This window comes from Pecten maximus, chromosome 11 (assembly GCF_902652985.1).
Source record: "Pecten maximus chromosome 11, xPecMax1.1, whole genome shotgun sequence".
Classification (NCBI taxonomy): Eukaryota; Metazoa; Mollusca; class Bivalvia; order Pectinida; family Pectinidae; genus Pecten; species Pecten maximus.
In genome coordinates this window covers 16140716-16167996 of record NC_047025.1, presented here as the reverse complement: position 1 = coordinate 16167996, position 27281 = coordinate 16140716, and the positions used below count along the sequence as shown (strand labels likewise).

The window sequence follows — 27281 nt, the reverse complement described above, 5'->3', positions numbered from 1 at the left end:
TATTTCTCTCAATCTTGGGTACAGGTTGTAATTGTTCCGTTATACAAAAAAGGGAGATAAAACAATGTTAGTATCATAGGCTTATAAGCTTCTGAAGAATAGAATAACGTAAAATAATCATTCACCCCCATTGGAAGTGAGACAGGTGAATATTAACCCTCGTGGAAAGATACCTTTTAAGCTGCCAAACACTAGGCAAGTCTCGTGTTTTGGGAACTAACCCTACGTGGATTGTCCGGGACCTCGACGGCATGTGTTGTCCTTGTCTGTGTATTTTACGTTTCATAACACAATTGCTGATATCATTATGCAATAAAATGCATTCAATTCATACCCAAGATTTTAACTTTATTTTTTTTTTCTGAAGAATTATCTAAAACACTGCTCTCTCTGATGTGTATCTATGAATTTCAAACTGGATGAAAGTGCAATTCATCATATCACGTGTGAATTTCAAACTGGATGAAAGTCCAACTCATCTTAACACTTGTGTGAATTTCAAACTGGATGAAAGTCCAACTCATCTTAACACGTCTGTGAATTTCAAACTGGATGAAAGCCCAGTTTCTTAAAATTTAAACCGGATGAAACCAAATTCATCATATCACTTATATGAAGATGGAACTGAATGAAAGCCACTTCAGTGAAATTCAGACCGGATGAATTTCGTAAGTTGTTGGTAGAAGGTTGTGAATTTCTGCCAGTTGCCTGTGGTGTCAAACGAGAGTCCCACGTAACATAGGCCAGTACAGAGGGCATGTTGCTTTGGAATGTTATAGGCCAAATTTAACTACCATATGACTACCCCAATGGATCTGAGCCATGTACACTCTTTAGCCTCGTTATTGTAATATACATAGTTCTCAACAATAGACTTTCTTCATTAACGCTAATTATCCATTTCATTTTAGGCTTATCCACAAACACCAGTATTACAGGGCCACATTAAAAGCCATTTATGTGAGAATGACTCTGACTGCCTTTTGATTGAAATTTAAATTCATAAATTTATACAATGAAGTCCGATTCAAATGATTTCACAGTACCATAATTACCCAATATAATAACCAAAACATTTATGAGGACAAGTTTTCATGTGAAATCGGGTTTAAAATATGAACACCGTCAGGGTAACAAGGGCCCCATCGCGTGGCAATATATCCCCGTAATCATCAAATCGTCTGCTCTATCGCGGAGGTTGACGTTCGACATTTGGACTTGCACTTCAACCAAGTAACTGTTAATTGAACATCTAAATACGCCAATTTACAACACAGAAGTTATCAACCAGGATCTGATTTTGTGGATGGATGGATAGACAGATGGTGATTACCACTACATGGCACTTAGAGATTCGGTGCCTGAAAATATATATACAATGTATGTCAATATTTTTTTTCATTTTGGTTAAAAGACTGTATGGGGTTTAAATGCACCCATCCACTTTCCCAGAAAAGAAGAAGTGGTGCAGTATGCTCATTTGGTCTAACATGCAACATTGTTAAGAGGTTTTCGGACAAGACAGACATCAATTGTCTGTCGCCAGGATTTTATGTTGTTAGTCTGGTGTCGAAACCTTTAATGTAGTGTCAGACTCCATACTGCAGTATGTCCCGTGACTAATACTTCATACTGGATTCTATTTGGAACAGGAAGACAATTAACCTTGTGTTTAAAACCAGTTTATGTGTGACAAAGATAAAAACAGTTATTGGAATTTGAACACATTTTATACATCAATTTTGGTATCAATAAAACATATCTAAAATCTACTTCACATATATTTCTGTACTTAAAATGTTTCCTTTCCAGCTCGGATTTTAAATATAATTTAATTCACATTGATGGTATGTTGCTTCATTAATATAATTGACTTTGTAAACATTAATGTATCATAGTTTATTTTGAACAGGTACTTTACAGTCGCTTCCACTGGTAACACTATATCTACAGCAGTTCGTACAGTTACGGTTGCTGTTCAAAACTAATCCAATGAAAACATGGATTCCTCTGGTTCAGAAATCCCTTCTAGTCTTGTTTTTCTCTCTCTTAAACCTTTGACACTGAATGACAGCAGGTGTTTTGGATCAAAAATACGTGGCAAACATTCCTTACCTAGAAGAGAAAAAAGGACAAATAAAAGAGAGACAAAGTGACATTTTTTGTAAATACTTACCAGTGTTTCACCTGTGTTAAAACAATAATAGATTTGGCAACATCAGCATATCTTATTCCTTGGTAAGCCTTACCTAGGTAATATCTAAACTTCAGTTAATAACTGCATTCAAGTAAGTCTCTCTAAAACCTGAAGCAATCAGTAGAGAAAACTCAAAGGAAAGTGATTCCAAATGTAGAACGTAATTTGGCATGGAATATACACGTAAAGTTCTGGAACCAGAAAATATTTAACGAATGAATCAAAACGATCTCCTCGGGTAAATACTCAAACAAGTATCTCCCCTTCTTTGCTGCTGTTTCTTTCTTCATCTTACATACAATACTCTGTTTTTTTTTTGTTTTTTTTTGTTTTTTTTTTTTTTTTTTTTAAATATTCAAATATTGCAGTATTAAATGGACTGATGAAATCAACACAGTTACTCCGTATATGCTCCTACATTCATTATCAGTTATGTTGTCATCATAAAAAAATACACAAGATTTTAATATCGCCTTCAAATATCTACTGTTGAGGACTGATGCCGTGATCTATTATAACTATTATACACCGAGAGAAACATTGTAGGTGGTGGAGGAAGGGATCAACAACCTTTGTGAAGTCAAGTCCAGGCTCCATATGAGGACATGCCACCTAGAAAACAAAAACAAGCAACCAGTATTATGTCAAAATAACAACGCTTCAAGAGGGCTCACCAAACACACAATCATATGAATATAATTTTGTTTCAAAACAAAACGTTTTTGAAATCAAGATACACTGTATTGTTCTTTTTTTTTGTCATCATGTAAAACAATGCCAAATTTTGTTTGGTAATATCTTTTAAATGTCTACGTTTCATGTATATGTGAGCCCCCTTAATCTGAAATTCAAAAATTTAGAGATGGAAAGACCTTATTAATTAGTGTGGCATCTTCAGGGATTATTATAAGGACTGAGAGCAGGGGCTGGACTTTTTTTTCTGTGTAAATATATCTTTCCTTGAGTAAAAGCTACGTACATCTCCATTTTTAATATGTAAGCTTTTTGGATGTTGGACATGCAGAAGATTCCTTTAGACAATACATATTCTCACGTAAAAAAATCCATTACATAGTTTACATGTGCAGCACTTGTATTAAAATGGTTTCCATGCCGATAAATACTTTTATGTAAACTTAACAGCTTTAACATAAAACAGCAAAAGCACTTGACAATTTAGGATTAATTGTCTTCTCCAGTCCTGCCATAGATAATCCCTCCAGGATTCTTTACTCCATCCCCTATTTTTAGATCCAGTTTTTGGATTTTATCTATAAATAATACATATACATTTTTGTTGTTTCTCTTTTGAATTTACTTTTTAAGTGTCTGAAAATTTCAACATACAATCGATATAAATTGTAGACTCAACCAGTTATATGGTTAAAGATAGACTTCTATATATACTTCTTGAGGTTGTTTTACTTCCATATCATACCATATTATTCTTTTTACAAATAACTGATAACAATATAATTTCTCTTATTCTGATCTGATCATGCACATATTCTTTTGAACTAATACTGATCTCTGTGCACATTACAAATCAAAGGGTTTCTGAAATAAAGTGAACAGGCACAAATATAACAACATATTCAGTCATGCATGTCTAAAAATAAGACTGTCATGTCCAGGAACGGGTAACATTACATGATCTGTCATGGTTGACTGACTTCCTGTTTCCATGGTAACATGAGGCTGCCATTGTAGCGATTATTTCGTGACCAGTCGCCCCTGAAGACGGAACAGCTCTCGAACCAGATGGATGCAAAAGAGAAGAATTACAATGTTTGAGGATTCCTCCATGTTACAAACATTTCTCGTCATTTGCTAATTTGTCTGGTAACTTTTATTATCTTTTTTCAATTTATCCAACTCTTTATTATAGAATCTTTTTGATCTAACCATGAAAAAGCTTGTCAAAATCACTTCTTCACTATCCTTGGAGTGCATTTTCCTATAAACTTTAACCAAGGGAGTTGTCATATTTGTTTAATATATTTTTGTTTTTTATATTGTCTCTAATCATTCCATTAGATTTTTCTGAAAGTTTCTGTGCTCCAGTAGCTATGATAAATTATTAAAAAACAGTGTACATCAAATGTATATAGGTAATTCTTTTTGACAATATTAATTAATTCAATAAAATTTAATAAATTTCTCCAACTGGTAATTATATACATTTTTTTATATAAGATATGAAACACAGTGCTGATTTGAAGAGAACGAATATGAAGTACATTTTTTTCTATAGATTCACGTTTTTCCACATCTACTGGAGAAGAGAAGACATTCAACCGACCACAAAGGCAGTAGTAAACATTAAATAGAATCTCACGAGTAAGAAATGTAGTTACCACTGAATAAAACAGGAAAACTTAAGATATGGCTTGGAAATTTTAATCCATAGTTGTATCTGTCCAAACGGAAAGAAATATACAATTTTAGAGATTTTCACCTCTCTTAATTCAATATGGTTACAAGTTAAATCAACTATAGCTGCTACCAACTACAAAGGATCATGAAAAAGATGGACCTTTATAGCATTTTAAATCCAGAACAGTATGAAAAGTAAAATAATTCAGTGTTTGGTACAGAATGTGACACTTGTTCCGATATATATCAGTGATTTCTTATATCAAACCAACATCAGTAGTTCAATTTTCTTACAAAAAAAATCTTTTGGTACCTTCAAAATAAATGCTATCCAAATTTTTTTTTGAAGCTGAAGATGGGTTTAAAAATTCTTGTTATAAAAATAATGGTTTCAGATGATGAGATGTATAAGTGTAAAGACTTATCTGAGTTATATGACAACGTAAGCTGTCAACGGCGGTTAGGTCTGGCCTAAGCTGCCTGACCTGGAATGAAAAAGTCAAAATAATTTAGGGGAAGAGTTTTTGATACCAAATCATGCTCTAACAATAAAAAAAAAATAAAAATCAATGGCATAATCTTACAATAGGTTAAAAATGAAGAATGAAATACAACAAGAAAAAAAATTTAATGAGAAAATTAACATTACTCTTCAACATAACTTTTTTTGATTTTTATATGTAAATATTATTAAGCTTAATTAAAAAAAGAAGGTACCAGTATGAAAGTGTTTACAATTCCAAGTAAAAAATAGGTGAAGTATTGCATTGTACAATGTGCTGGATTTTTGACAATTGTTTTTATATTGCTATCTAAATTGCATTCAATGTTGAAAATAGCACAGCACACTTTACCTGTACAGACAGATTGAAATTTTGTATCCTCATGACAACAACATTCGAGTTTCAAGATGATGTGAAAAAGTGTGACTTACCTAGTTTAGTACAAACAAACACAGCTGATGCACATATCTAGAACTAGTCTGGCACATGTTCTTAACATAAATTCTGAAATAATGTAAAAATTACATTCTGTCTTATACTCATGGTTACCTTTGCAAAACCTTTTCCATCATTACAATTAACAAGGTGAGTGATTGGTCCATTCATAATCACAGTCTTCCATCAAAACATAATACAAGCTCTGTGATTGGTCCATCACATCATCTTTGATTTCATGGAACACATATCTGCTGTTTCATTCACTGAAATGTAAACACATGATTATCATAATCTGTAAAACTGGGTATAGAATCAACATAGTCTCCTGTCTTCATCCTTTAACAAGTATATCACACCTGTGTGAGATTTAAGTTCAAATGTATACCTGGTATATATTGAACAGACACAGCAACATTGATCCCTGCAATGAAAATACAAGTTCACACATACTTTTTCCCCATAGGATTTATATCTTACCGCACAAACATTTCCCCAATTTCCAAAGAGTCAAATATTCCAACGTCAGATTCCAATGTATTGTTTACTTATTTGTCTCTGAAAATTCACATCTTTTTTGACAAAATATTTGCAATATTATCACTCAAACATTTTGTCTTTTATTTCCTAAACCCACAGCTTGCAATCAATCCTGTTTCCAGTAACAAGTGTCGAGGTGGGAGATAGCTGTAAAAGTGACACTGGTCTAGATCTTCTCCTGAATAAAGGGGTGAGTGAGAGCCTGGTTGATGGTGATTCTCTTACTCGGGTCCATCATCAGAACTTTCTCCAGTAGGTCTTTCAGTTGTGTCACCTTCCTCAGCTGGTCGTCAGGAAGACGCTGGTACCCAATCAGCTCTGCCAGAAGATCCTTACATGGATTGATCATGCTCAGTACTGTCACTTTCTCCTGTAAACATTAAAGTGTCCAGCTGACTCACTTTGTTCATTACATACTAAAGAAGTGTTTTTTTCAACTGTTCAAGTTTTCACAAGATAACTAAAACTTTTAGGGATATTCCAGTGAAATATCTAGGGCTATTCCAGTGAAAATCTAGGGCTATTCCAGTGAAAATCTAGGGCTATTCCAGTGAAATATTTAGGGCTATTCCAGTAAAATATAGGGCTATTCGCCTCGTAATTTACGAAGCTTTGTGAAACGATACCCAGGATATTGAATACAATATTTTCTATTTCTAACTCAAAACCTTATCATCAGTTAAACAACTTCTGTTTGATGTAGATTTTATGATATATTAGCCAAGAAGTACTGTGGTGGGGGATGTTTGAACTTACCCTATGGGTGACTTTGTCCACTTCGTGGTACAGGAAGTTGTAACCGGGATCAAAATGTTGGTCCTTAAACATACCCTTCCTGATCATCTTGTTAGGCATCTTGCCCTTAACATCCATCATGTACTTCAACATCTCATTGTTGGAGGAGCCAGGGAAGAGGATTTTACCTGTGTAAAGTTCGAAGATTGTCGCCCCTACAGACCACAGGTCAGCACTATGATGGTACCCCATACCAATGATGATTTCTGGTGCTCGGTAGAAACGACTCACAAGATACGGTGTAATATCATTCTCAGAAACGTGGGAGGCAGATCCAAAGTCACACAGCTTTAAAAGTAACTTAGATTCATTCACCTGGAGGGTAAGAAAGAAATCCATAAATTAACTGTATACTAGATTTAGCCTTGTGTGTACTGACATGACTATCTGGGACCTACTGTATACTAGATTTAGCCTTGTGTATACCGACATGACTATCTGGGATCTACCCGTATACTAGATTTAGCCTTGTGTATACTGACATGACTATCTTAGATCTACCGTATACTAGATTTAGCCTTGTGTATACTGACATGACTATCTGGGACCTACCGTATACTAGATTTAGCCTTGTGTATACTGACATGACTATCTGGGACCTACTGTATACTAGATTTAGCCTTGTGTATACTGACATGACTATCTGGGACCTACTGTATACTAGATTAAGCCTTGTGTATACCGACATGACTATCTTAGATCTACTGTATACTAGATTTAGCCTTGTGTGTACTGACATGACTATCTGGGATCTACCCGTATACTAGATTTAGCCTTGTGTATACTGACATGACTATCTTAGATCTACCGTATACTAGATTTAGCCTTGTGTATACTGACATGACTATCTGGGACCTACCGTATACTAGATTTAGCCTTGTGTATACTGACATGACTATCTGGGACCTACTGTATACTAGATTTAGCCTTGTGTATACTGACATGACTATCTGGGACCTACTGTATACTAGATTAAGCCTTGTGTATACCGACATGACTATCTTAGATCTACTGTATACTAGATTTAGCCTTGTGTGTACTGACATGACTATCTGGGATCTACCCGTATACTAGATTTAGCCTTGTGTATACTGACATGACTATCTTAGATCTACCGTATACTAGATTTAGCCTTGTGTATACTGACATGACTATCTGGGACCTACCGTATACTAGATTTAGCCTTGTGTATACTGACATGACTATCTGGGACCTACTGTATACTAGATTTAGCCTTGTGTATACTGACATGACTATCTGGGACCTACTGTATACTAGATTAAGCCTTGTGTATACTGACATGACTATCTTAGATCTACTGTATACTAGATTTAGCCTTGTGTATACTGACATGACTATCTGGGATCTACCCGTATACTAGATTTAGCCTTGTGTATACTGACATGACTATCTGGGACCTACCGTATACTAGATTTAGCCTTGTGTATACTGACATGACTATCTGGGATCTACCGTATACTAGATTTAGCCTTGTGTATACTGACATGACTATCTGGGACCTACTGTATACTAGATTAAGCCTTGTGTATACTGACATGACTATCTTAGATCTACTGTATACTAGATTTAGCCTTGTGTATACTGACATGACTATCTTAGATCTACTTTATACTAGATTTAGCCTTGTGTATACCGACATGACTATCTTAGATCTACTGTATACTAGATTTAGCCTTGTGTATACTGACAAGACTATCTGGGATCTACCGTATACTAGATTTAGCCTTGTGTATACTGACATGACTATCTGGGACCTACCGTATACTAGATTTAGCCTTGTGTATACTGACATGACTATCTGGGAACTACCTGTATACTAGATTTAGCCTTGTGTATACTGACATGACTATCTGGGATCTACTGTATACTAGATTTAGCCTTGTGTATACTGACATGACTATCTGGGATCTACTGTATACTAGATTTAGCCTTGTGTATACTGACATGACTATCTTAGATCTACCGTATACTAGATTTAGCCGTGTGTATACTGACATGACTATCTGGGACCTACCGTATACTAGATTTAGCCTTGTGTATACTGACATGACTATCTGATCTGGGATCTACTGTATACTAGATTTAGCCTTGTGTATACTGACATGACTATCTGGGACCTACCGTATACTAGATTTAGCCGTGTGTATACTGACATGACTATCTTAGATCTACTGTATACTAGATTTAGCCTTGTGTATACTGACATGACTATCTTAGATCTACTGTATACTAGATTTAGCCTTGTGTATACTGACATGACTATCTGGGATCTACTGTATACTAGATTTAGCCTTGTAACGTTGTGTTAGCCTAATTCAATGCTTGAATTAAGAGCTGAATAACCAAATTATCATGTCTCTGATAATGAATTACCTTTCCCTACACTTATTGCATTCGACTTTGTATAAACTGTACAAGTATTTATCCATATGTACTGTCATTTTGAAGAATATTTACTTACCAGGATGTTGTCTGGCTTAATGTCGGCATGGAGGATGCTAGCTCGCTTGAGAAGTTTGAGGGCAAGGAAGAGTTGCTGGGCGTATGATCGGACTGCTTTGATGTGAAGACCAATGTCTTTTCCATATTTTTTCAGCACCTCTCTCAGGTTCATACTGGTACAAAACAAATATGAAAATTACTGTTACCATTTCATAAAATTTAATTAACAGACATGCGTCAAGTTGAGAAGATAACCAAGTCCTTACCACTGTTACAACATCATGATACTGAATTTATTTGTGTGTACAATGAAAGCATTCAGTGACTACATATATATATATAAACTGCGGTAATAGCATGAGTAAGGAAAATGATGTAATCAGTCATGTAATTAAAATGAGAAAAACTTTGGTTGAACATTATCTGTTGACAACAATGTACTTACCAGAAGGCTCTTTGAATTATTTACAAGAATGAAACACAACAAACTTTGTAAACATTACAAATTCAGATCAAAATGTATAAATGGAGCTAAATATATTTTCATCACTGAAAACTTATAACACTTTAAACAAGAGATCCCAGAGGAATTTTAGGCCCCAATGTAAAATCCTCTTCATTTAATCTATGTATGTATATATATTCTCTTCTATCACCTTAAATTATCTGTTGTACTGTCATGTCAGTATTGGATTAATTATATGATAACATGTTAAACAAGAAGAAAAGGAAATCCAAGACATCTATTTGCCAGCCATTTTGTTCCCCAATCAGTCCTAAAACTGACATGCTGTACAACTAGAGCCTAATAGGAACATTAATTTTCAATTTGAGACAATCACAGACATCAGGCTGTAGTCCATCTTGTTTTTTTTTTTTCAAGATCTTTTTTTAGTACTTCTTCAGAAATAATGACAACAAGAATTGTTTAAGAACAGACCAAGAAAAAGAGAATATTGATTTGAGCATCACATGTAAGATGGTTGGCTTAAAATGTGCAGTAGTATTTTCACTATTGCTAATAATGCAAGCTGATTTGATAAATTTTTTTTCGCTGAATACAATGATTGCTTTATTTTCAGAAAAACTTAATTATTACGTTCTAACTTTTTATACTAACCTCAAAGATTCAAACACAAGGCAAAGATGGTTTTTGTGGAAAAAGTGTCGGTACAACCTCAAACAATGGAATTTGTCATCAGGATCAGCATCATTAAGTTTTCTCAAGAACTCCAGTTCTTTCAGACCCGTCTTATGCCTGTAAACCAATAGATCTTAAGATAAAGACTACAACCAATGAATCTTCCATATACAGTTCAGTTTTATCAACAAATAAGCCCCTGCTTACAGATAAGCTCCCACATTAATTTTTGCAGAATCATGAGCTCTTTCTGAATGTCCATACTGGATTTTACACTAGGGAGAGAGGCTTATTTGAAGATAAATATGTTATATGTCTAGGACATTAATGATGCCCCATTGTACGATTGGGCTTGAATATTTCCATTTACATCCTTAATGGTTTATCTCACAATAGGCTGTCGGGGTATCTACTATCTCACACCGTTAAAAGTGTGGATTCACTTGTCCATCACTTATCCAGGGTATCTCTCAACAGTAAAAGTGTGAATACACCTGTCCAGGGTATCTCTTAACGGTAAAAGTGTGAATACACCTGTCCAGGGTATCTCACAATGGTAAAAGTGTGAATACACCTGTCCAGGGTATCTCTCAACAGTAAAAGTGTGAATACACCTGTCCAGGGTATCTCACAATGGTAAAAGTGTGAATACACCTGTCCAGGGTATCTCTTAACGGTAAAAGTGTGAATACACCTGTCCAGGGTATCTCTTAACGGTAAAAGTGTGGATACAACTGTCTTTATCTCACAATGGTTAAAGTGTGGATACACATGGCTTAAGTATCCAGGGCATCTCACAATGGTAAAAGTGTGGATTCACCTGTCCAAGGTATCTCACACCAGTGAAAGTACAGATCAACCTATCTAGAGTAAGAGAATAATTATCTCTTTGCACTTCATTGCCTAATACTTACATCATTTCATTATTCCTGATAATTTTGATGGCGACATCCTGCCCTGTCCTAGCAGTGTCACGGGCACGCACTACATTACTGAACACACCTTGTCCTGTGAAACCAAACACTGTGTAACGCTTGTCTAAGCTTTCACCGATTCGTACTCCTGTAATGAAAAACAATAGTCTGTAAGTTTTTTTTAAAAATATCACTACCAAAACAAATAAACAAGCATATTTGGCATTGCTAAAGCAAACACTAGTCCACACTAAAAATAGTAAGTGACCTTGACCTTGGCCCAAAACCCTAAAACTCTAACTTTTCCAGAATCTTGCATGTAGTTTGATTAAAATCCCTCAAGGAATGAAGCCTCTAGAGTGCTGACAAACTTTGGTGTTGCGTACATACGTACTATACAGACAGAAAGGAAACCTATAGTTTTACTTTATCTATTTGAAATTATAAGCAGAATATTAAGAAAGATAATATAATTTGAAAGATATTGCACTGTCACAGATATTGGGTGTTTTTCTATGAAATCATTTACAAATATCAAATCACCTATTCTTCATGTAAAATATGATTGCTCTTAATGAAACATAAAACTCGCCTCTCTGTCCTATATAAAATGTTTTATCAACAGGAAAAATCACATCACAGAAATATCTGTTCCCAAACTCATACAAAGACATATCTAATCTGCAAATCGTACACAGAAATTTCTGTTCCCAAAATCATACACAGAAATATCTGTTCCCAAACTCATACACAGAAATATCTGTTCCCAAAATCATACACAGAAATATCTGTTCCCAAAATCATACACAGAAATATCTGTTCCCAAATTAAAATCATACACAGAAATATCTGTTCCCAAACTCATACACAGAAATTTCTGTTCCCAAAATCATACACAGAAATATCTGTTCCCAAACTCATACACAGAAATATCTGTTCTTAAAAATCATACACAGAAATATCTGTTCCCAAATCATACACAGAAATATCTGTTCCTAAAAATCATACACAGAAATATCTGTTCCTAAAAATCATACACAGAAATATCTGTTACCAAACTCATACACAGAAATATCTGTCCCCGAACTTATACATAGAAATATCTGTCCCCAAACTCATACACAGAAATATCTGTCCCCAAACTCATAAACAGAAATATCTGTTCCCAAAATCATACACAGAAATATCTGTTCCAAAATCATACACAGAAATATCTGTTCCCAAAATCATACAGAAATTTCTGTTCCCAAATGCATACACAGAAATTTCTGTTCCCAAAATCACACACAGAAATACCTGTTCCCAAATGCATACACAGAAATTCCTGTTCCCAAAATCATACACAGAAATATCTGTTCCCAAACTCATACACAGAAATATCTGTTCCCCAAATCACACACAGAAATATCTGTTCCCAAAATCTTACACAGAAATATCTGTTCCCAAAATCTTACACAGAAATATCTGTTCCCAAAATCACACACAGAAATATCTGTTCCCAAAATCTTACACAGAAATATCTGTTCCCAAACTCATACACAGAAATATCTGTTCCCAAAATCATACACAGAAATATCTGTCCCAAACGCATACACAGAAATATCTGTTCCTAAAAATCATACACAGAAATATCTGTTCCCAAATCAATAATAAATGTATGCATGTCATACAAACTTTAAGGTCTGCTTTACAGGATTACAAAGATTTACCTTCAGTACATCATTCTTGGAGAGATATAACTCTACAGCTTATCAACGTTACTTACTATAGTAGCCCTCAGCATCATCCCAATTATCTGTGAGGTTAGCATTTTCATGAGCAGATGACATAAACTGGTAAGCACTACTGGGACTTTGCTGTAATCAGAAGAATACTCATTATCAATCTCCGTTTATCATCCATTAATACTTAAAACTATGAAAACAAAAACATGGGACTACTTTTCATTGGCTGCAATGATTTTATAAAGGTCAGTATTCTCATTAAAATGTTCTTTTCTAAAATGAGTAGATAATTGGTGAATCTTATTATCAAATTATCAGTATATTTTTTTTAAGAAAACTCCTTGCAAAGCACCTGATATCAACAGGTTCAGGTAAATGTTAAGCTGAACTGATAGAAAATTATATTACCTCCTTAGATTTAGGATAAAATTCTTTATTTACTGTGTTATTTAACAATTCTTACATTAAAAATGTAGTTTTCATTGAACATATCTGTTGTTTCTGAGAACATGTCTGACTTCAGAGGCTTCTCTGGGTTTACAACTGCTTTGTCTGCATGATAAAGAGAAAAAGCAATTAGAGTATTCCAATGTCCGATACAATTTTCAATCATATTTGAGCATAAATTTTGTATTTGAATCAAACTACTGAAGCTTTTGGTCGGAGTTGTGTGAAATGCACCGCTATTTAGTTTTAAGAATCTAGTTTGATAAAATCTTGACTTTTACATTTACGACAGAATCACATTAAGAATAATAAATACCATACTAGAACATAAATTTGCTAAGTGTTCTAACTAACTAGGTCCTGAAACAGGTTAGGAACAAACTGTCTTCAAGATTTACCTTCCTCTGTGTTTTCGGCAGCGACGTCTTGTAACGCTTTCCGCTTTTTGTCCATGGACTCCTCAAAGTCATATATGTCCTCCTCACCCACAAGGTCATCACTGTCTGAGGAGGATGAGGAAGAATCACTACCACTGTGGGTTGCCATGGTTTCCCCGCCATCTGTTGTCAGATGACTATCCTCGTTCTCTGCCACTGTGGGTTTCAGTTTCTATTGATAAAAATGATGCTAAATTTAATATTGGAATAATTTCTTTTGTCTGAAAAACGTCCTTCATTTTACCCTTGTATTTTCTGTTTTATAAACTAACTTGTTACCATAACTCCATATAGTGATTAAGTTAGTAATCAAAATCAAAATCAAAAAGCAGAGATTTGTTTGTTTGTTTGTTTATGTTTTACGGCCCATCGACAACTAGGGTCATTTAGGGCCAAACAATATTCTAACATGTTTTATTTTTAAAGTTAAAATCAGATAAAATTTGTCATTTTTTAAAAGCATCCGTATTGTATATTTACATCATTATAATAAAAGGTGGTTAAAAATGGTAAAATATATACCGTATATGTACATTATGTGAAATAATATGTACGAATAGATTATGTGAACTTTGTTATAAATAGAACATCAAAGACAGTAACGTAAAAGACATCAAAGTCTCAAAAAGCAGAGACTACAAAAAGATAAATCAAAACTTATTTGACACAAAACCCAAAATTCAGTTTTTGTTGAAGTCTCATGATGACAACTTTGTTTGAAGTAAAGGGATAGGAGGGTAATTTTTCTACATAACCTGTTCCTCTAAATTAACTTTTAATCCCTATAAAATTTAATGGATCAAAGTCAAAGAATATTTATGTGATGTGAAACCTCGTTTAACAATATAGAACGCCACACTAAACTATTAAGTAATACACTATTCTTTGGATACTTACAGCTAATACCTTTGAAAATACATCAAAACCTCAGTGTTATAAGTACACTGTATATCTAAAGACACATTTTTAGTTTCATGGCTTTCATCAAACCCTTGAGATCATATTTTTGTGTTTATGTTTTTACCCTGACAATAAACTGTCAGACCAGAAAAAATATAACTGACCATTACCTGTAATAAGGCCTCCCTCTCTTTCCTTCTTTTCTCAATCAGTACATCTTCATCATCTTCATCACTGGAGAAATCCAGATCTAACCTACACCAAACAGAAAATTACCTCAGGGCATACCATGCATTTGTTGTAAAGTGCAAAACTAAAGTAGATCAATTCATTTTTCTTTTAAAATTACAAATAAATTACTGTTTCTTTAATATCATTGCATGGATTTTTATAGATCAATCATCATTTTATGAATGGAAAGATTACAACACGTACCGCTTTTATTCTCTAGATGTTGATATAGATAAATATTTTTCTTTCTCATTTCTCCATTCCAAATTTCCCACTTAACCAAAATAATGTATTGAAACCTATTGTAATCGGTAACCAGTATTGAATTACTAATCACACAGAAAACTTACTCTTCGTCTGATTCCTCCTTGCCCTTTATCATGCCCTCTGACAAACTTCCCTTGAATTTGTCTTCAGGCTTATCCTTTGTCCTATTATGTCGGTCACGTGATCTACTTCTTCGTCCACGATGATCTCTGCTTCTATCACGGTCATATGGATTCCTATAAATGCAATTTGATAAGTTGTGTAAACATTTCTTAGCTAAGCCAAAGAAATAAAAAGTATCAAAATTAACTCAGGACTTCAGTACTGCATTTTTGATTTTTTTTGTATACAGTATTTCAACAGGAAATATCTTTAATGTCACATTTTCAATGCTAAGATAATAGTGATGGGAATGTTCACATTAACATGCTTCAAAAATGATTTTAGGGAATACTTTATTACTTGCCAACTGGTTTTGCAAGTTACCGCTCTTCATGAAAAAAAAATCTGTTTGTGCATAATTTAATTTCCTTATATTATCCCTCATTACATAATATAACAGTCAAAAGTACCTAATGATTTGTTATGCTGGAACTAATGATTTACCTATTCCTCATAGGAGATCTCCTAAATCTATCTCCCATACGTCCTGGTGACCTTCGATCTGGAGATCTTCTTCTTGTGGGTGAAAAACGTTGTGAAGGGGACAGTCGACGAAGAGGAGATCGTCGACCCGGTGAAAATCGTCGACCAGGCGAGGGTCGTCGCAATGGAGGAGTACGTCGGCTGGGAGATGGTCTGCGAGATGGGGAAGATCGCCGTAAAGGAGAGCGTCTCTCTGGTCTATCTTCTCTTACTCTCCTTTCATCCATTCTACTGATTTCCCTGTTAAAATGAGTAGATATTTGTTGCATAATGAAGACCCCATGATACTAAATAGTAAATTACCAGTGTAATTTCATAGTAGAAATACAGAATATATACATATGTATACATATAAGTATATTCCAACTTCGTGATCTTCAGGGTTGTTGCACCCCTAAAAAATCAAAAGTAATTGGTAATTATTGTATGATCATTAAGACTCAGAATGTTTCATACAGCTAGCTTGTCACCAAGAGATCTTATAAATTATTACCCTGATATGATCATATCAATAACTGTGTTGCAGGTAGTTGAGTGTTCACCCCTTTGAAGAAGGCTTTGGGTTTTCCCTGGCCGAGACATATAACAGAGTCTATGAAATGGTAGTTGCTTCTCCTGTGAAGCGCTCAGAATGTTTGGGGTTGAGATGACTGGTTTGTCCTTAATAAATGACCTTAGCAGTTGACAGAATGTTTAACAATACTTTTTGTTTATTTTTGTTGCACGTCCTAATAACAGCCAGGGTCATTTAATTAAAGGTCGTGCCAGGTTTTTGAGGTAAAACCACCAACCTACTGTCAGTACCAGGCAACTGCCCCATGTGGGTTTCGAACTCGCAACCCAGAGGTGGAGGGCTAGTGATAAAGTGTCGGGACACCTTTACCACTCGGCCACCGCGGCCCCTTTAAACAATACTAAACCTTAACTGTATTAATAACCTTAATTACAAGTTTAATTTGTTGCATCAAGGACCCTTTAATTATATGTTGTAAGAAACTATCTTCAATCCTAACATCGAATATAAATGTCTCTTCTCTCGTCTACTCTATCTTATCATGATTTTACAGTTTAAGTGCATTTCACTTTGTCAGACTATGGGTATACATATTTTTTGAACAATAAATGAAAACTTTGACTGACTTCAATATCAGAAAAGAAAACAATATAATGTTCGATTTCTCTGAAGCACACAATTATACAGTTAGAAATAAGGAATCATATTAACCTTAAGTGATTACTGGGTAAAATGCTTTGGGGATGGTGTGTTTGTAAACTCAAGAGAGGGAATGGATGCTACACATTATGTAACATTTTCTAATTAACATTCCTGAGAATTCCTACAGAACCACTGCCCTGGTGAGACTGAGTGGTGATGTAAGATGATCATAGGACAGGAGTTCACTAATGCATCTCTGACATTTTAGTCAGTGGTGCAACAAATACAAATGCATGGTTGCAATAACATCAGTACCAGTTTATATTTATGACCTATAAATATGGTGTTTTTTTCCCCCCATTCCTTTCGCTGTCAACCCCCAATGAAACCTCATCATGGCCTTACCTGCGGGGGGAAATGTCCCTTTCCCTTGATCTTCGCCGGACGGGTGACCTACTTGTTGGTATGCTGCGTTCCATCCTATATGCCCTATCATCACGTTCAGTCCTGTGATCTCTTTCTCTATCAGTGCTATGATTGTCATGTTTCCCTTTTGGAGATTTACTCCTTGATACTTTCTTTCTATTTGAGTCTTTTTTCTCTCGATTTCTTCTATCTTTGCTTTCATTTCGTACATGATTACTATCACTTCTTTTACTTTTCCTGCTACTAGAATTTGATTTCTTTACATTTTCTACACCAGTTATTTCAATATCTGAATTTTCCTCAACTTCTTCTGCCTCTTTATTTTTATTTGCTATAGTCATTTCCATCATTTCCCATTCCCGTCTTTTCACTTTCTCTGCCTTTGTTTCTTCATGGTCAACTTCACCCTCTTCTTCCTCCTCACTATCTGCATACCCCTGTGCAATGAGGTTCATGGAATTAACCATGGATTCATCACCCTCAGCATTTAATACTGCTTTGAGAGCTTCCCTAGCAGCCTCAAGTTTTTCTAAATCACTGTCTTCAAGTCGCATTTTCTTTTTTGGATGAGGATTTTCTTCTGTTGACACTTTATCGGTTTTGTGTTTCTTTCGCTTGTGTTTATGCTTATGACGATCACTTCCATGCTTATGCTTGTGTTTATGTTTGTGTTTATGTTTTTTCTTATCCTTTTTTAAGGCAGGTGCTGATGGTTTGACGTGTGCCTCACTTTTGATCTCTCCGGCATCATCTTCACTGCTGGTTGTCTCCCCTTCGCTGAAATATCAAAAACATCTGAATATCGACATCATATAAATGAATTAATCAACAAGTCAAAATCTAGCAAACCGACTGGGCAGAAATCCACCTCCATTGAGGTGTAGTTGAGGACAAGGTCTAAGTTACTATATAAACTGAAGAGAAATGGTGGTGGTTGTGGTTGCATAATACAATCTACATATCTATAATGTAGATGTATCAGGTAGGTATCACAATACTACCTCATGTATAGCAAATACATATAATAACTATTTCATTTTAAAACGCTGTTGTAGATCTCCGTCTTAGATTAGACTATTATGTTATTCACCACACTGACCACAGGCTCCCGGATCTCGTGGCCAAAGAATTCTAAAACGTGTCTCACTTAAAGTAAATCTGGCTTTCAATTTAACCGATCTTCTTACAACTTCACAAAGAAATTAAATATTTTTCTTAAAATAGAGTATCGATATCGAGTTATATATAAGCACAATACATACCTCAAATTTTCTTTATACTCGCTGTCCACAAGGCTTGTACCGTTCGCCATTTTTCTTCGTTTGGAAATCGTAAAATTGTGTCTCTTTGGACTTTAGCCATTCAGTATGATAACCTCTAGAGATCTACCGAACGTTGCCCACTTCCTGTTATGACGTCATAGATCACAGGAACACAAGCGAACCATTTTGACGCATAAATCCCAGGCAGCTGCTGTCTTGTTTACAGTTGTCACCACTTAGTTGTTTGACACAAGTTTATCGTCATCGGCAACAAGATGAAGTTTAAGTTTAGGGAAGAGCACACGCTAGGTATGTATGGTTTCTGATTCATAACGGTAAAACACCATTCGTGTTACTTTCTTTTTTGTTTTGTATTATCCTGGTTTTCACCATCAAACAAGAGTCACTTCAAAGTTGCCAATGGAATTGCTTGTTTTGTATCGATATCTGTTTTCCCGATTGAAATGATTAAATCAAAATTCATTTGGAGCAATGTGTAACAATATACCTTTATCTATAATGAAATTGCCATAACAACACATTGCTAGATCAGGTAGTAAACACACAGTCACGTGAATCTTACCATGGTCAGTTCTAAAAATAGTCAAGCTTGTAATCCATTATTTTGGTATTTTTCAATTCTATAGATAGATCAGGTCCAAAGACGACTGATAATTTCTTTAACAGATATGTTCAAACTATGTTGTGTATTTGGCTATTTGCTTGATGTACATGCATGTAGCTATTAATTTGAAGACTAAAATCCCAAATCTCCTGCTAAAGTAGTATTGATATACGATTAAACAATCTATATTTAGTTCTTTAGCCTGTTATGTTGTAAGAACCCAATTCTGGTTTTATGAACGACAGGGAGGGCTGCTTCCTGGTCTTATGGTGTTGAGGGTTTCGTGTTAAGAGAGGATTTGACTGTATCCAGGCCTAGGCGATACCAGTCTATGACACAAATATTAAAGCTGAGTTCATAAATGCTGTTCTGTTAGCTTGCAGAATTTCAAAACTTTGTGTTGATTTTAACCTGACACGGACACTGAACTTCCAGCTCTGATTTGTCTTCAGTTCTTAAAACTTTGCATCTCATTCTGTAGAGAATCACAGATCTTGTTTAGATTTTCAAGCCTAAGTGTATCTGATGCATCTTTAATGTAGATTTGTTGTCTCCCGTACAATGTACATAAATATATGTAATCCAAACATTAAAAATAATTGAGATTTGACACAGGCTTAATTAGATTCAAACTTCAGTCCATGGAATTGATAACCAGCTTTGCTGTGATGAATGCTATTGCATGCATCCTGGCCTGGCTATTGTTGGTTGTTCATGATATGATCACCAGCACAATTATGCTGGTTCCACCAGATTTTCAGCTTTACTGGCCAAACATTTATTATAGTATCAATCAGGATAAGAAATGTGTACCGTATAAAAGCAGACTTAGAAAACTTAATTCAATTTATTCAATGAATTGTGAAGGTGTCACCAATTTATTCAATGAATTGTGAAGGTGTCACTGTCCCTCCCCTTCCTCGCTATATAATTATAAAGCACTTTAAGTATAAGTGGTGTGTTGAAACATAACTTTCATAATGGAGGATTACTGTGTCATTTGTACAATGGTGTTTAATGAAATATTATGCCACTGTTCTCCCATTATATAATCTTACAGTACACTTACACAAATACTAATTATATGTATAATACAAACATGTATGTTTGTGACATATTACAATGTGTTGACACTGTGTGATCTGTAGATTATCACTGTACAGGTAAAACAGGTTTCAAGTGTCAGTATTTTATCAAGTCTGTCTTATTTATTACAGTCATATTCAAACAATAGATTTTAATTACATAGTTCAGGGTCTTCATATACCAAATACTGCCACAAGGCAATTGGACAGGAACAATTGCATAACTGAAATAACAAAAAAAAAAATGAAATTTAGGTCACTTTTGATAATATTTATAAAATAATATATACATATATATATTTACAATGTACTTCAAAAGTAACTTAAGTACATTGGTTAATTATTTTTCTTGTCCAGTTTGGTAATGGGTACCAAACATAAAAATATTGAACAAACTGTACAAAATTGAGAGAAGATAAAATTGGTCAGAATTAAATCATAAATGTTTTCGTCGCACCACATGGAATTGGAAAGCTATATATCTGTGTCCTTGAATATAATATTGATCATATGCATCAGTATTGGTTTGCCTATCGAAGGAAAAAAAAAATTTGTGTTATGATTTAATATATTTTATAACAGCCTTTAACATTTTTGTATTTAGTAAAATATGTACAACACCTTTGATATATACAGACTTGTCCATTCCTAAGATTGTCTATCGAACATGTCACATGTTTTTCTATATTATAGAACAAAGAAATGCAGAGTCAACAAAGATAAAGGATAAATATCCAGAAAGGATTCCAGTAAGTCATTACAGTATATAGTACATTTAAGTTGTTTTTTTTACCACAGTTGTAAATATGCTGTACATACATAAATAATAATTGGTGTTGCATGTTGGCCCATACATGTACAAGATTAAGAAATGTGGAAGTTAGAACCCTGTTTGTCTTGTTGGAAGACAAGTATGTGTGCTATCCATGTGCTATTATGACTATATATATATCTATGTATTTTGCTTTTTTGGTTTTATGTCAAATTAATATATGATAGTGTATTTAATATTTATGTAATGTTGATGGTAATGTGTTGTTCTTTAAACTTAATTTTATTGTTCAAAACTTAATATGAATTTCAATCATTAAGTTACATGCTTGCTTGCTTGTTTTCAGGTGATTGTTGAGAAAGATCCTAAGTCACAGATACAGGATATAGACAAACGCAAATTTCTTGTTCCCAATGACATTTCTGTAGCACAGTTCATGTGGATTATTCGTAAACGCATTCAATTACCATCAGAAAAAGCTATCTTCCTATTTGTCGGCAAAGTCCTCCCACAATCAAGGTAAATATACAGGCATTGTTTATTTAATGATTATGTATTTATGTACACAGTTAGTGTTCAGGGCAAAACAGGGTGATATTTAGGATGTTGTCTGAGATCAGTATTGATTGGAATTTCATAACCGTATATATCATAGTTTCTTTCATTAAGTGTTTGTCATCAAGGTGACCTGTATGTAAAACCTTGTACAGATTATTGACCACTACATATACTCCATGGTTGAAATCTACACTGAAATAGTTATTGGCACTGGAACAAAACTACAATTTAACAAGTGAACATCATTATTGTGATCTTGAATATCAATTATCACTGGACACATTTTTATCAGTCTACCTGGGATATCAAGGCCATCTGATGGTCATATGTAAATACAGTAGTATCAGGTATATTGTGTCCTCCAAATATCAGTATAACCACCAGTGGTTAAGTGTCAGTGCAGTGAGTACATACCAGCTGATCATGAGCTGTTGTTAATACTGTAAACACCAGGCTTTTCTCCAGATTGTCTTGTGTGATCTGATCATCATTACCTAAAGGAGTGTGCTCATCATCATAGTTCTTTATTTCTCAAGTTTGAGAGTTCAAAATAACAAAGGTAGAAAAGAAATTTAAGTGAAATGGACATATTTACATATACATTTGTATATGGATTGTAGCATTAATGTACATAGTGATTAAGTCACAGAAGCTTATGCAATATTGCATTTTGGTTATATTAGATATTAAAAAAGGTAATTTTTGCATTTTGGCTCCCAGATCCCTAGACAACAGAATTGGTCAAACCTGGGGAATATACAAATAACAGAATACAGGTACTGCAAATATGAATCGAAGTTTATCGGTTAAAAAAACCCAACATAAACCAGTAGGTACAACGAATAAAAAGTGTTCTTGTTAAACTCTTTATCATTTGGAATACAGTAATAGAGCACAGTTTTCTGTGTTCATTTTAGGTTACTAAACTATCTCAGTCTTTCACACACAAGCTATTTCATCACAATTCATTCTTGCCAGAGTGCCGTTCATTTAGAAAAATGCTGTAGCCATGAATTCTCTCATTTATTATGGCATGATAATGTAAATTGATAGTCAAAGTTTCTGTAGCTATGAGGAAAAAGCCAGTAACTGCTACTTCTACCTAGGTAACATGTTCACTTTCATGCCTCAGTAATATGCCATTGTTAAATTCTAAGAAACATTTTAAATGATATCCTTTTATGGTAAATTTAAAAGGATTACGATTCTTACCAGAATGACATATTAAAGTTTTCAGAACTGAAACATCACACAGAACTAAAAGATGAAACTGTGAGCTGCAATCAGTAAATACCGTATACAGACCTGTAAAATCATATAGACATGTATGTAAACAAAGATAGCTCAAACTTGTGTATCACTTGTATACAGTCATATAACCGACCCTCTAGCTAAAACTAGGGTGACAAGGTATTACAGAAATTGATTGGCCCTTAGGCAGCAGATTGATTGAAGGTTTCGTATACATGTATATATGAGTTTGTATTGAGCTAGGCAATGTTTATGTTAAGTGTTTACCATAGGGTATTCCATGAATTGACAATTTGTACTTATATATATGAAGGTAATATTTTGACTGATATACATGTGATGAAAACAGTCATATTAAACTGTGTACAACACAACTCTTATGTGACACAAATTTGGAATGTGTGGATCAAATGTTTTTAGATTAAAATAAAATGTAGTGAATTTTTGAGAAATGGTGATAATATTTAAATACTTAAATGCTAAAGCATTGACCTTATCTTTGATAAATGATGTACTTGAAACATACAGATTGTTTTACTTTCTTTGTGTTTCAGTCATTTCCAATTAAGTTTAAGTTTTGTGTAAGCATTAGTCTATCATACCAAAGCGGTAGAATCTGATGTTTTGTGACTGATAATCTGTCTTTTTAGAAAGTATATGAATAGTAATGACTCGAGGTACACTGGATATATTTTACAAAGATTAGTTATCTAACTTATATCAGTCACTTCTGATGGTGAAAGTTGATTGACTTCACTACCTGACATACCCAAATAATGACATTTGTTTGTATAATCCTCTAGAGATTAGGTGTATATGTTAAGCCAGAAACTAGGTCTGGGTTTAGTTCAAGTTCCTTGAATTAAGAAAATTTCTTTACTTACAATTTTTCATAGGAAAGCATTACAGTATAAACTGAAATGTTCCTTATTAAGGTTTTAATTAGGAAAATATACAAAAATTCTTTCCTATGGTGCCAGGAGAGGTAACTTAATATAACTGGCCAAGGGAGTTTGACACAGTGCTGTCCTTTTCACAACAGTGTTATTTTAATACTCTCCTTTTCATTGGACTCAGGAGCCTTTGAAAACTCGAAATTGATTGTTGGAATGTTTTCCTGAATTTTCACATATTTTGGATTTAATCATTGTTGTCATTGGACATCAAATGTGTTTTGTTGGGATTACTTTTCGGAGAATACTGTATTAAACACTGATGCCTAGCAAAGTTGTGACATTTGAGATTGTACTTGGTAGTATGTTGGCCTAAAACCTTCAAGATCTTGTAAAAGATTAATTGGAATATTCTTACTAGCACATGATTGGTCTTATTGTAAAAACTAGCAGTTTAATTGGTGTAAATATGTTTAACAATGATGTTGATGTTTTGTTGTTGCAGTGCCAGTATGGGTCAGGTATATGAGGAGCACAAGGATGAGGACGGTTTCCTGTACATTGCCTACAGTGGAGAAAACACATTTGGTCACTGATGATTATCTTTATGTTCACGTAATCACTGGTCACAATGCTGTGGACATTAGACAGTGTATCCATTATTGGTTATCATTATGGACAGAACCATTTTAGATTGTGTTTTTATAGCAAGTTTTGGTTAAATAATATATTACCAGTGCATCCAGGCAAACATAATTAATTTTAAAGTCGGTGTACTTAATTAACAGATGGAGAAAAAGCAGTTGTTTAATAAAGACTTAAGATAGATGTGCAATTTGAACCACATATTAATTATGGATAATATTTTAATGTGATTTTATTGTGATAATGACTCTTATTTAAGGTGGTTTCATTAGCTTCTTGCGTTTAATAATTATGAAAAAGGGATATTGTATCTATTTAAATTCAGTAAATCTTATGGCTAAAGAACAAGCATTTTTTTGCATTTAAATACAGATTAACCAGACTGTTGTGACATTTGTATGTTACATTCCAAGATGTCACAGATATGATATTGATTTCAAAATCTACTTATGAGTGTCCTCTTATGGACCTGCCTAGATGTTTTAGGTAGGAAATTATCAGCTGATGTTGAGGACAGTGATCAAGTTATGTGGTGTTAATAATGTGTTATGAATAAATGTATGGTGTCTCAGAATTTACATGTCTATGTACAGTATGATAGGTTTTACTCCAGGAATGATGGTTTTTATCAGTTTGATAATTGATGGCAGTTATAATGACAAAAATCTGTAGCTTGTAGCTATGCATTAAACACTAGTTCTCTTTTATGCTTATTAATGTTAGGATAGAAATGTTCCCAGCCATTGCAAGCATAACTATATTCATCCTCAACATATCAAATTTTATTTTGGCAATGAACATTCTCAATAACTCATCTGTGAACTTAACCTATAAAAGTAAAATTAGAAAAAACATTAGAAATTTTAGATTTATGTTGATAAAGAAATTATTATAACTTCCTGTTCTGTGTAATTGAAAAAAATTGATATGACTTGTTCTGATTTTGTATGTACAGTACCATAATCCAGTTTGTATTTCTGTTATTTTTTTTAATTTAATTAAGTTTTATCTAGCATTAATGGCACTACCTGGTCAACATGTAATCAGAAGCAATGGTGAACATATATGGGAATATCTGAGCCATTAGCATCAATCTGTTCCAGTACACTTTTTTCCAGCAGTTTTCTTAATCCTGTAATCATGACATTATTTCATCATTTTTATCAGATGTGTGTATTATAAGTTCATTGTGTTTTCTGTAAATAAAGTTATGTTACTGAAATAGATGTTCTATTTGTTGTTAATAAGTTTGATTCTTGTCAATATGAGAGACATCAACTGACATCTATGGCAAGAAAATGAAATTTTCTGAAGTCCAGAACAAATGACATTTACATGATTAGTACAGAGTACAACACAAATGTCGGTGAAATATAAGATAACTTGCTCATGCTGCACAACAAGGTAGACACCAGTGTTTGATAATGTTTATAGTATTAGTATGTTTAAAATTTCACCTACATTTGACAAAGTTATTGCCCCTTTCAATACCAAATTTTGGTTTATTCTGTTTAACGTCCTATTAACGGCAAGGGTCATTTAGGGATGTGCCATGGTTTGGAGGTGGAGGAAAGCCAGAGTACTCGAAGAAAAACCAATGGCCTTAACGGTCAGTACAGGGCACCTGCCCCACATGGGTTTCGAAATTCGCAACCCAGAGGTGGAGGGCTAGTGATAAAGTGTCGGGACACCTTAACCACTTGCTAAATATGTTGCTTTTTAACATAATAACTCACAAGACCGTGTCTTGTTAAAACCTCATAACATATGCATTACATGCAGGCAAAACTTATGCTGAAATTTAGTCACTCTGTCCCAAACTTGTTTTGGTTGTAGGTTCAAAACCATTAAAAATATCTTAATGAAACCAGATATACATGTACATATAAATTACCAGTATGTATTTCTAGCCTATGGTTGCAATGTTCAAATTATAGGTCACTTATTATATACGGTTCATGTATTTCTGACCTTTCCAGGATGATCAAATGATTAATGCACATTGTTAAGGTAAACACTTGCCAAGGTTCCTATGTAACTGCTGATACAGTGTAGGTTAGATATTATTTACTGCATAATTTTACCGTATATACAGGAGACCATAGACGCTAAAAGAAACTAGAAGTACAGATCCTTCCACAAATTAGTAGCATGTGTGGCATTGGTGTGAATCAAGCTATTGTATATTTCATAACGTTGATACAAGTCTAAATATACTTTCTTATGAATATTATTCAGTTCTTTTTACTTGCAAAATAACTGCACATTTATATGATTATAGTCTGATTTTAATATAATTGTGTTTATTCTGTTCTTTCCTTTTTGAGAAAATAAGAGAATATATAATTATAATACATGTAATAAGTGAAAATAACACAATATATTCTATATACAGGTATTATCTTCCAAAACTCTCGGACAGAAAAAAATGCACAGTTCACAAATTTGACATTGGCATGTTTCTATTACATAAATACGGTAACGTTTAGACTATATGGGAGTTACCTCCCTTCTATTAGTAATTTCTGTTTCCTGTATCAACACACATGGCGTAAGTTGAAGTAAACACACTTGGTGTATGTTCGTTTTATGC

The 27281-nt window shown here is 34.0% G+C and overlaps 2 protein-coding genes across 5 annotated transcripts; one reads left to right on the top strand and one right to left on the bottom strand.

The window, feature by feature from the left end:
• Positions 1 to 2522: 2522 nt before the first annotated feature.
• On the bottom strand, positions 2523 to 18981 carry LOC117337926 (serine/threonine-protein kinase PRP4 homolog). 4 transcript variants are annotated; one of them, XR_004534919.1, is made up of 14 exons: positions 18860 to 18981; positions 17577 to 18374; positions 15977 to 16255; positions 15454 to 15606; positions 15043 to 15127; positions 13934 to 14144; positions 13552 to 13640; positions 13130 to 13220; positions 11365 to 11512; positions 10430 to 10567; positions 9329 to 9482; positions 6808 to 7161; positions 3848 to 6421; positions 2523 to 2809 (listed from the first exon to the last, which is right to left on the bottom strand). XR_004534919.1 is itself a non-coding variant. In XM_033899074.1 (13 exons), the coding sequence occupies exons 1-13, from the start codon at positions 18907 to 18909 to the stop codon at positions 6218 to 6220; spliced, it is 2754 nt and encodes a 917-aa protein (XP_033754965.1). In that variant the 5' UTR covers positions 18910 to 18981; the 3' UTR covers positions 2528 to 6217. The 4 variants fall into 4 exon arrangements, 1 of the variants encoding a protein (XP_033754965.1); XR_004534918.1 differs by having other exon boundaries at positions 2523 to 5058; positions 5626 to 6421; XR_004534917.1 differs by having other exon boundaries at positions 2528 to 5777; positions 5992 to 6421.
• A 22-nt stretch (positions 18982 to 19003) lies between these two features.
• LOC117337927 (gamma-aminobutyric acid receptor-associated protein-like 2) lies at positions 19004 to 25914 on the top strand. Its single transcript, XM_033899075.1, has 4 exons — positions 19004 to 19168; positions 21263 to 21318; positions 21688 to 21860; positions 24549 to 25914. The coding sequence occupies exons 1-4, from the start codon at positions 19135 to 19137 to the stop codon at positions 24637 to 24639; spliced, it is 354 nt and encodes a 117-aa protein (XP_033754966.1). The 5' UTR covers positions 19004 to 19134; the 3' UTR covers positions 24640 to 25914.
• Positions 25915 to 27281: the final 1367 nt, after the last annotated feature.